General features: G+C 50.4%; 1 protein-coding gene across 1 annotated transcript in view; it reads right to left on the bottom strand.

The window, feature by feature from the left end:
• Positions 1-508: 508 nt before the first annotated feature.
• Positions 509-11,346, bottom strand: part of HROB (homologous recombination factor with OB-fold) — a 17,151-nt gene continuing 6,313 nt past the window's right edge. Inside the window, 8 exon segments of the mRNA XM_014583779.2 lie at positions 509-1,257; positions 3,978-4,103; positions 5,363-5,488; positions 5,869-5,954; positions 6,130-6,238; positions 6,826-6,966; positions 9,142-9,225; positions 11,316-11,346. The exon segment at positions 11,316-11,346 is cut by the window's right edge and continues 19 nt beyond it. Coding sequence (XP_014439265.1) covers positions 1,162-1,257; positions 3,978-4,103; positions 5,363-5,488; positions 5,869-5,954; positions 6,130-6,238; positions 6,826-6,966; positions 9,142-9,225; positions 11,316-11,346 — 799 coding nt within the window. The 3' untranslated portion in view covers positions 509-1,161.

The following is an 11,346-nucleotide window of genomic DNA, read 5'->3' on the forward strand; positions in this document are numbered from 1 at the left end:
AGAGGAGAATGGAGGAGAAGGGATTGCGGCATGACCATCCCCCCTGGGGGGGTGATTTCTCGCTTTCTGTCTCTATGTCTCTCTCTGTCTGTCTGGCGAGCGCACGCGCCCTACAGTGAAAATCTCTCCAAAAAAGAAAAAGATATGTAATAAAGAAACTAAGCAGGGTCAGCCAGGTAGCATGGTGGTTAAGGTGAATGGATCCCACATAGCCATCTGCATGTGGACCCAGTGGTTTGAAAAACATGCCAGGTGCATGAGCATGTGTGCCCAAAGTCCCAAGAGGAGAACAGAGAAGGGATTGTGGCAAGGTCATCCCCACTGGGGGTGAGTTTTCATTTTCTCTTCTCTCCGACTCTCTCGGGTGGGAGCACATGCTCTATATCAAATTGAAACAAACAAAAAAATACAACCAGACAAAGAACTGCTTGACTATACTGCAAATCTGACCTCGGTCAGGTAACCAAGGTCAACGTGAAACTTTGATATGCTGTGACGAGAACACTCCACCTAGCCAGAAGAGAACATCAGACAAATCCTAACAGAGGGCCACCCTATAGCAGGGCAGTCAGGACACGGAGCATCCAGGGCAGGAAAGAGGTGGAGGCAGGTGATGCAGGGGGCTCCTTTATTTCATGACACGTAAAACAGCCTACACCCCTGCACTTGGGAACCCTGTACCAGTGAGCTGGGCAGCTGCAGGCCTCAAGGGACAAGGCAGAGGGAAGCCTGAGTATCCCTTCCCTGTCCAGAGAGGAAGGCTGCCTTCACTGTGCTGTGGTTCCTCTCAGCTCCTCAGCTGTGAGGGGACTGGGGACCTGGGAGTAAAGGGATGATGAAACCAGACTCCACATCCTCAAACCTGCTGAGGTGACACACCTTTCCTGATGCAGAGGAAGGAACGCTGTTCCAGAGGGCTTGGCGGACAGCAAGGCTGGAGAGTCCATCCTGGGCCAGGTCCTGGCATGCCAGTGCCAAAGGATGACCCAACAATGGCCATGCAAGGCCCAAGAGCCAAGGCAGGTCTCAGGAAAGTGGCCGGGTGGGAGCAGTCACATAAGCCCAAGCTACTTCTTGTCCCCAGTTGTGCTGGTCTTCTTTCCTCCCTGGGATGTGACCAGACACACCCAGAGCTTTGCCTGGAGCTGCAAGGCAGCCTGCTCACGGTGGGTGCCCTGCCTTGGGGCAGTTCCAACTACTTGTCCCATAGAAGAAGTCCTCAGGAAGCTCACTCAGGAGTCCGTCCAAATCATCTGCAGAGAAGGAGCACAGGGACAGGGTAGCCTTGATGACAACATTAGGGGGGTTCCGCATGACTCGGGTCCAAAGCTCCTGCCTTTCAGGAGGGCCTAGGCCTGGCTGTACAGCGGGGGAAATGGGTCCCCAGGGTAGTGGTGCCCGTGCCAAGGGGCCTGATTTCCAGTTTCCCTCTGCTGCCATGTACCCATGCACAAAGACAAGCAGGGGCAGACAGGGTAACCTTGATGACAACATTAGGGGGATTCCGCATGACTCGGGTCCAAAGCTCCTTTCAGGAGGGCCTAGGCCTGGCTGTACAGCTGGGGAAATGGGTCCCCAGGGTAGTGATGCCCGTGCCAAGGGGCCTGATTTCCAGTTTCCCTCTGCTGCCATGTACCCATGCACAAAGACAAGCAGGGGCATAAAGCCTGGGCCATTCTGGTGAGGAAGAGTCTCCCGGAGTCTTGGTGGCTTCTCTCCTCCCATCTAGACACACAGGGCCAAGCAGGAAGGTTTCAGAGGTCCTAGCTGAGTGCAACTCTCTCACTGGGTGGAGGGAGAAGGATGGCAGGAGAAGCCATTAGATGTGTTCAGAATCCCACAGTTCATTAGTCTGGTTTCTCATCCCACAGTGGGAGACACCATCCCCTTCCCCAAAGGGCCTGTTCAGGGAATGAAAGTAACGATTCCTGGCCCAGTCTCTGTGATGCAGTCGGTGAAGTGCTGGACTGCAGTGCTAGAAGTCACATGCCGACTGCAGTTCAGCTCCCTGGCCCCTCTGAAATGTGCCAGTGTACGCACAGGTGCCTGAGATCCTGACAGTCCCAGGGAAGGGGGACTGGCATGGTCAGACCCTGTTGAGGGTGCTTCTGTCTCTCATTTTTGTGCATACTATCATGAATTGAAAAGAGAAAGAAAAAAACCGTTCCTGATGATAGTTCTCAGACGTGCTTATGTCCGAGAATGCGAGAACAGGGCTGAGCTCGGTAATCCCTACTGCTATCATTTTCATTCGCGACAGCAGCTAAGGCTTACTGAGTGCTTGCTCTGTGCCTTGATAACCCTTCACACGGCATCTTGTGGCAGTTCCTGTTGTAAGCCCCACTTTACCTGAGAGAACAGGGTTTAAAGAGGTAAAACAACATGCCCAAGGGGAGCACACTCAGGTTCCACCTGACACCAGAGCCATTGCTGCCAACTAGAGAGCTCTCACCTACTGGAAGGGATCAGGAAGCTTGAGGACAGTCAGACAGTCTGAAAACTACCCCTGAGTCTAGGGCCAGGTCTGGCAAGAACACTCGATAACCACTGCTGCTGGATGGGAGGAGAAAACTGGCTGGGGAGCATTCAAACTTTAACCACAGTGACCAGCACTGTACTCAGGGAGGTAGGGCTGAATTCACCTACAAGAAAAAAAGTTGTCCGGGGCTGGCAGGTGGTGTGGTGGTTAAGGTGCTGGACTCACACAGGGCTGACTACAGTTCAAATCCCAGACCTGGCAGCTTGCTTTCTTACTCTCTCTCTGGTCAAACTGAAAAAAAAAAAAACATAAAAAAAAAAATTAAAAAAAAAAAAAAAAGATAAAAGAAACAAAGTTGTCTCCCGCCAGGTATGTCTGTCTGGAAAGGGCTAAGTGAAATGAAGGAGAATGAGAGGTTAGCGTGGGCCCAGGAAACCAGGGATCAGGGTACAAATTATGTCTCCAGCCCTGCCGAGCCCCCACTAGCAGCTGCCTACCCACTGGGCCAGTCCCTACCGTGAAGATGTGATGTCAGCTCCAGTATTCTACAGCCCACTCTCTTCACCCTGTTCCGAACACTAGCAGCCTTCTGATGATGATGTGATTTGCCATCAGCTTACTTGCGAGGAGAGGGTACAGGTCCCAACAAGAGGCCAGTGTAAGGGGCAGATACTTTTTGTAGGATATAAATAAATGGGCTTTGTGGTTTATTCATCAGTATATTGTGAATCTGGTTAGTGTGAGACATCCACCCATAATCTTATGAACCTTGGGGCCAGACGGGATTGAATTTCTGAAATGAAAAAGTAAAGGACAGGGGCCAGCAGGTGGCATGGTAGTTGAGGGTACTGGGCTCCCACATAGCTGATCACGGTTTGAGTCCTGGACTCAGTGGCCTGTTTTCTTACTTTCTCTCTCTCTCACTCTGTCCCTCTTTGGTCAAATTAAAATAAATTAAACATAAATAAATAAAGTTAAAATCATTTTTTAAAAAAAGCAAAGGCCAGAGTCTAGGCTGTGCTAAGTAAACCTGGTTCCTGAAGAACCAGCTGGCCTACCTACAGAGGTCTGTATTTGGGCCTCTCGGGTTTGTATCCTGGTCCCCCCTCAACTCCCCATGTGGATGTCTGACTCCTCAGCACTCCCTAGAGGCCTCTGAGCTTAGTCAGGATAGGGAACTAGGCCCCTGTGCTCTGGTCGTGCCTGTCCATCTAGACACAGGATGAAGTTTCCTGCTGTGGCTAACAGCCCGCGACCTGGAGGTGGGAAGGACCCATGGATCGCACCTGTGCTTCTGTGGCCCCATCACACACGCTGGTTGGCGGCCCGCAGCCTCACCAAACAAGACACCAGATCTGATTTCTGAAAGATTAGAGAAGATCCAAAGATTCGCAGAAAGAGAAATGAGATGCGGCCAGGAAGACTCTGGCTAAGCTATTCGAGAGGAAATAAAAGGAGAAGCGCTCTTGTTCCTGGCTGGGCTGAGTGTCTTTGCTGCCTCTGTGAGCTCCTTCTCGGGAGACGCCCCTGCCTCGGGGTTCTGGGCTGTTCTGAGGCCTTCGGCGGACTCTGTAGCCTCTGTAGCCGCTTCATGCTGAAGGTGGCCTTGGAAGCTGCCTAGATTCTGGGGACAAAGAATCTGGTCACCAAGGCTGTGCCACTAAAATCCCTCTGGGTGGCACCACCTCTACCCAGACAATGTCAAAGGTCTATGTGAGGGTTCAGGAAAGAGACAGGATGGAATGTGGCAGGGGCTGGTCACCTAGGCCCATGCTGAGGGGGGAGGGGCCAAAATGCCCCAAATGGCAGATAATTTAAATGAAACAAAACAAAATAAAACCAGGAACCAGCAGTTGGCATAATGGCTATGTCGCTGGACTCCCATGTAGTCAACCATGGTTCGAGTCTCGAACCTGGTGGCTTAAACTCATGCTGGGCACGTGTGCATGCATGACCAAGATCCCAAGAGGAGAATGGAGGAGAAGGGATTGCTGCATGGCCATCCCCCTGGGAGGTGATTTCTCACTTTCTGTCTCTCTGTCTTTCTGGTGAGCGTGTGCACCCTATAGCAAAAACCTCTCCAAAAAAAAAAAAAGAAAGAAAGAAAGAAAGAATTGGGGTGATTTTGAAAGAATGTGGGAAGTTAAGGGGAGAGAGGGAAATGGAAGTAGAAGGCGTTAAGACCTAAGCTGACTAGAAGCCATCGAGAGGAACACACTTGTTCCACTGATCAAGCAGCAGCAGGGGAGGGGACAGGACTTGCCCAAGGTCATAGTACAAACTATCCGACTGCTGGGACAAGACCAGGTCTCCTGACTCTTGAACCAAGATCCCAGGAGGTGGGGGTGGCCGTGGCACCCCAGTTCTGCCCCCTCTGCCCCTAGGGTATCACTGCCTGGAATCCTGTCCTTGCCTCCTCCTGTGGGGATGTCCCCACATGTTCTATGCAGGCTTCCTCTTGCCTCCAGGGCAGAGACGGGGGTGGGGGGGTGGAGGGAGATGCAGAGACATGCTGGCTCACTGTTCTCTGTTCCCAGCATTGTCACCTGCAGCAGATCTAACCCTCGGTCATTCACTGCCATCATCCCCTGGTGGGTCCTCACCCTGAGTAGCTCTCAGGTGACACCCTCCTCTCAAATGTTCGAGCCTGCCATCAGACACTCGGGAATCACCAAGAAGCCAGCTGCTCCGTTAGGTACTGTTACTCGGCCGGCTGGCAGGCGGCTGGATCAGGGACAGGAGAAGGTCCTGCCCCAAAGGTGACACTTCACCTCAGGGCAACCGCCCCCTTCACACCTGTGCTCCCCAGGGTGGAGAGGAAGAAATCGGATGATCCTGGCAGCAGGAAGGCTCTGCCAGTCCCCATCCTATCCTGCCTCTTACCTTGGGGAAGGGTTGAGATGGCTTGAGGAGGTTCCCATCTCCAGACTCTGGGCTGTAAATATGAACCAGGTTGTTGGGCGTCACATTAAGGTAGTGATTTCGAAGCGAAGGAGAAAACACTCCAATCTGAAGTCAAGGAAGGAGAAGGTCAGTGTCCTGATGGAGCACCAGATACTGCCAGATGGCCACCTGGCCCCCACTGGCCTCTCGCCGGGTGTCCTCTCCACCGGGGTCAGACAAGTCCCTCCATCCAGCCTGGGTGCCAGGGTAGACCCACTTACCACACCCTCCCCTCAACACAACCCTCCACTCCACCCCACCCCCGCCCGAAGGATGGGAGCCAGCTCAAGGGCCACAGGCCTTCATGCAGCTCCAGCAAGCCAGGGCCTCTCAAGTGCCCAGCCACACCCTGCCTGGGTACTGGAGGACAGGGAAGGAGACAGACACCTGGGGCGCTCTCTCCAGGGCAGTGGGTGGAGAACAGGTCCCGCTTGGAGCTCCCGTACCTGCTTGAGCAGCAGCACTGAGCCAGGCCTCAGCTCATTCTGGCGCGTCTCCAGAAGCATCCTGTGCATTGTCCCCTGCATCTCGCCTGTAAATAACACGTAGCCCATCAGTCTCAGGGTTGAGGGCAGGAGAGCGATGGGCTGGGTCCCTGGCACTGGGAAGTGGGCTGCTCATGGCCTCAATTTCCCATCTGTAAACAGGGTGATTTTTCCTCTTCTCCTGACCTCCATGGACACCACTCATCAAACACAACTCCTTACCTGTGGGGTCCTTGAAAACCACGCTGGCATCCATTGTGCTCCGAGTCAGGGACTTGATCATCACTGCCATGTTGGGGACCTTGTTCCTGGGAAGCTGCTTCAGGGCTGCCTGCTTACAAAGAGAGGCATTTGCTGAGCCAGCCGTGGCCCACCTGTAACTGCCCAGGTCCCCAAGGGTGCCAGGGAAACCGGAGGTGGAGCAGAGTATAGGTGCAGATGTGATCTTACTTTGTGAAGACAAACGGGCAGTTTGAAGGGTGCATCCCATTTCCTCTGGCAGATCTGAAGCTGGAGGACCTTTCATTTCTCTCCCCTTGCCTCCTTCCTTTGGCATACATGTATTTATACAGAGTTCCATCATGCTAGGCCACAGCGAGATGCACTGGCACATGTGCTAACGTGTGTCTGCACACGGCTCTTGGCCACTGGGGAGCTCTGAGGGTAGCAGTGTGCTCACCCACCCTATCCAGGGCCTGGAAATGAAGAGGCAGGCCCAGAACCACCCTCTCCTTCTAACTGTGCTCAATACATGAGTGACAGTGAGAAGGTGGGTGAGTGGAAGATACAACCAATGGGACTTTGTGCTGCACTTAGAGATAGGCCTGGAGTGAGAGAGCAAACAGCCCCTTCCTACAGTGGAACAGGGCAGCAGATAGGTGACAGGGAGAAAAATGGTCTCAGCACGGGAACTCTTACCTTCCGTAGCACCATGACAATGCTGTAGGTACAGAGGAAGCAGGCAGGGTCTCTCTCATCCAGGCCCAGGTCAGATTTCATGGTCAGCCAGGGCCCTCTCCCAAAATCCTCCTCTATTGAAGTCTGGGAACTAACAGTGACCTGGCACCATAGAACAAAGGGGAGCCTACATTAATGAGGCTACTTTAGTACAGACCCTGACTGAGACAGGATGCAGGGTAGGGGGAAAGGAAGGGAGAATCCCCTGGGAGAAACTACAGCCTCCCCACGAAACCTCCAAGGCCATAAAATGCTATATAAAATCCTATTGCATATCACATCTCTCACTAAGCAGCTATAGCAAAAGTGTTGCTGTTTTGTTTTGTTTTGTTTTGAACAAGGGGGGCTGAATGGTGGTACAGCAGTAAGCAATGCTCTGTGGGGCCGATCCACACAAGGTCAGGGTTCGTGTCCCGGAACGCCCTCTGCACGCCAGATGCTCATGTGCATGACCCAGGCTGGCTGAGCTAAGGTGGACCGCAGCATAAAGACCTTGCTGGGATGCTTGACTTTCTGTCTCTCTCGTTCATGGAAGAGATCAATAAACTGGAAAAACTTCTTAAAAAAAAAAAAAATATCAGGTCTTGGGGCTGGCAGGTGGTATGGTGGTTAAGGGCTCTGGACTCTATGGCCAACCATGGTTCAAGTCCCAGACCTGGAGGCTTTCTCTCTCTCTCCTGGTCAAATTAAAATAAATAGAATGTTAAAGTAACTCTCTTAAAAAAAAAAAAAATCAGGTCTTGGGGCTGGCAGGGGGTATGGTGGTTAAGGGCTCTGGACTCTATGGCCAACCATGGTTCAAGTCCCAGACCTGGAGGCTTTCTCTCTCTCTCCTGGTCAAATTAAAATAAATAGAATGTTAAAGTAACTCTCTTAAAAAAAAAAAAAATCAGGTCTTGGGGCTGGCAGGGGGTATGGTGGTTAAGGGCTCTGGACTCTATGGCCAACCATGGTTCAAGTCCCAGACCTGGAGGCTTTCTCTCTCTCTCCTGGTCAAATTAAAATAAATAGAATGTTAAAGTAACTCTCTTAAAAAAAAAAAAAATCAGGTCTTGGGGCTGGCAGGGGGTATGGTGGTTAAGGGCTCTGGACTCTATGGCCAACCATGGTTCAAGTCCCAGACCTGGAGGCTTTCTCTCTCTCTCCTGGTCAAATTAAAATAAATAGAATGTTAAAGTAACTCTCTTAAAAAAAAAAAAAATCAGGTCTTGGGGCTGGCAGGGGGTATGGTGGTTAAGGGCTCTGGACTCTATGGCCAACCATGGTTCAAGTCCCAGACCTGGAGGCTTTCTCTCTCTCTCCTGGTCAAATTAAAATAAATAGAATGTTAAAGTAACTCTCTTAAAAAAAAAAAAAATCAGGTCTTGGGGCTGGCAGGGGGTATGGTGGTTAAGGGCTCTGGACTCTATGGCCAACCATGGTTCAAGTCCCAGACCTGGAGGCTTTCTCTCTCTCTCCTGGTCAAATTAAAATAAATAAATAATAAATAAAGTTAAATAAAATCATTCTTTGGAAAAAAAAAATCGGGTCTTAGCTTTAATGACATTGAAGACAAAGGCTATCCACACTTGCTTATTGTAATAGACTCAAAATGTCTCATGGGTAAGGATCCCTAAGTAAATTTCTAGATTTTTTTTCAGAGCGTCTTAGCCTTTTTGAGATAAGCATATTTATTTGGGATGCCTCTGGCTTTAAGCATTAACTTCATTATATTAATGAATGCTTTGAATCCAGAGGCATATTCACAGCTTTGGATCTGAAGTAGACTGGCAGATCTGGAGTGCTGTAGCAAAGAGAAAAAACACTGGGGAGAATTCAAAGCAAAGATGGGTGTGAGGGCAGAGCAGGTCAACCAGAACCCCGGGGGGAGAGAAGAAGGGTCTCGCCCACCCAAAGGGAATTTACTGGATGCAAGAAGGCAGATCCTTCTCAGCTCAGTTCTCAGAAACCTGAGAGGAAGGTGTCCTGAGATAAGATCTTATAACACTCTCCTCCCCTGGGGAACAACAGAGCTAGCTGGGCCTCTATTTCTTAGACAGGGAAGAAAGCTGGACCCATGGCATCAGCTCGTACCTGGCTGGCATCAGGACAGGCCTCACTTTATGGCAGTAACATTGCCACTCCCCCAACAGTCTTTCCCAAAAGCCCTTGGGTGTGTGACACCAAAGGACAGGCCTAGCGGCATCACCCCTGATACTCAGCTCCTAAAATGGGCAGGGATGTCCCTCATGCTCAAATGTTGCCCCGGAAGCTACCCTTGTGCACAGAAAAAGTTACCTCTGTCCGGAATTTAGCCAGAGCACCATGAGTCGGAGTCTGGGGGGTGGAAACCATGATCTCCTCCAGGTTTTTCCCACCATGCTGAGAGCGGAGAGGGAAGAAGGCGAGAGCAAACTCAGCAGCTGTTATTTACAAGCACAGCTTCTTGTCTGGGTTACATAATGAGCTCAGGAAACTATCAGAGACAATTAACACATATTACATCTCTCCTAACAGAGTCTCAGGAGCCTCGTTGGCAGCTCAAAAAAGACACTTTGGGGATCGTTTTGGGAATGTGAGGGAACTGGAGCTGGCCCAGGAGCAAAACCTAGGGCTGCCTAAAGGGGGCAGTGACTCAAATGGAGAGCCCTGTGCTGAGCAAAGGGACAGCTGTCCCCAAGTCCCTTCCCAGGGACCTAACCCTGTCCCCTAGGGAATCTAGCCCAGGAGGAACATAGAAGGCCTCCTTGGATTTCTTTGAGCCTGGGAGGAGGGAGCAAGTTACAGGTCGAGACTTTCAAACCAGACCAGAGCCTCAGAGCCTACTGTCTGGGATCTGACTCAAACTCAAGAGAAGTTAGATGGTCCCTATCCCTCCACCACTGCTCAACTCCCAACTATTAGCAGAGATCTGTCTCCTTCCAGTCCCAGCTTCCATGCGCTGGTCCCACATGGCACCCACACTGAACTGCTCTGTGGGTCTCTGAGAGCACCTCACTCCTACACCTCTGTGCCTTTGCATGTGCCTTTCCCTCGCTTCCTGCTGCTGGAATATCCTCAGAGAAAGACCCCCACTCCAACACACATTAAGCTCCTACCCAGCCATCCAAAGCCCACTCAGCGAGCCCAAGGCAGAGCCAGCATCTCTGCAGCACACAGGAATGACCCCTGCTCACACTGTGCGTTTTGTGCATGATCATCTGTTCACATAATTCTACCTCTATGTATGTGTGAGCTCCTTAGGAGAGAACTATTTCCTTTCTCTGTATCCTGGGGCTGGCAGCTGGCGTGGAGGTTGAAGTGGATAGATCCCACATGGCTGACTACACGGCTCCAGTCTCAGACCTGGAGGTGTGAAAAGCACGTGGTGGTGTGGGGGAACACTGGGGGAGGAGCCAGCAGGTGTCACAACGGTTAAGGAACTGGACTCCCATATGTCTGACTGTAGTTCGAGTCCCAGACCTTGCAACTTACTTTCTCACTTTCTCTTTCTCTCTGGTGAGCACATGTACCCTATAGCAAATTTAAAAATTATAATAAAAATAAAATTAAATAAGTAATTATCAAAAAATAAAAATAAAACAAGGGCCAGTAGGTGGCATGGTGGTTAAAGGTGCTAGACTCCCACATGGCCAACCATGGTTCAAGTCCTGGACCTGGTGGCTTGCTTTCTCGATTTCCCTCTCTCTTTCTCTGTCTCTCTCTGATCAAACTGGAAAATAATAGTAGTAATAAAGTTAGGGGCCAGCAGGTAGAGTAGTGATTAAGGGTACTAGACTCCCACATGGCCGACCATGGTTCGAGTCTTGGACGTGGCAGCTTGCTTCCTCTCCTTCTCTCTCTCTCCCCCATCCTGGTCAAATTAAAAATAAGTAAATAAATAAATAAAGTTAAATAAAATCATTCTTAAAAGTAATAATAATAATAATGTTAAATAAAGTAATTTAAAGAAAGAAAGAATGAATGAATCATGCCTAGTACATGTATGTACATGTACATGCCCAAAATCCTGAGAGCAGAATGAAGGAGAAGGGATTAAGGCATAGCCAACCCCCCTATGGGTGCTTTCTCACTTTCCCTCTCTCTGTCTCTGTCTCCAACAAGCACAGGTGTGCTATAGCAATAGATAAAGAAGTAAATAAAGAAAGAAATGAAACAAAAAGGTCAGTATTCTCAGTTCAAAGTAAATTGCCCACAAGTACAAGTCCTTAGCAAATATGAGCGAATGAATCTTTTGCCCTAATGCTAGCAGACAGTAGGTGCTCAACAAACAGGATGATTACGAAGTCCTCAAGATCTTAAGCACCTTTCTTACGTATGGATTTTCTAGCTCTCAATTCTTCTTTCCTATTGCTTTGGCAAAACTGCCCTCTCTTCGTCTCCTTGCTTTCTTCCAGGAGGAGTTATTTTAGGGCTGGCTGGTGTTAGAACCCCCACACACACCCTGTGTCCTGGAGAACCAAGTCACTCACCTGGTGAGGCAGGGGTCCTGCTGGGCCTGGG

Source organism: Tupaia chinensis, unplaced genomic scaffold, assembly GCF_000334495.1.
Source record: "Tupaia chinensis unplaced genomic scaffold, TupChi_1.0 Scaffold144741_1, whole genome shotgun sequence".
NCBI lineage: Eukaryota > Metazoa > Chordata > Mammalia > Scandentia > Tupaiidae > Tupaia > Tupaia belangeri.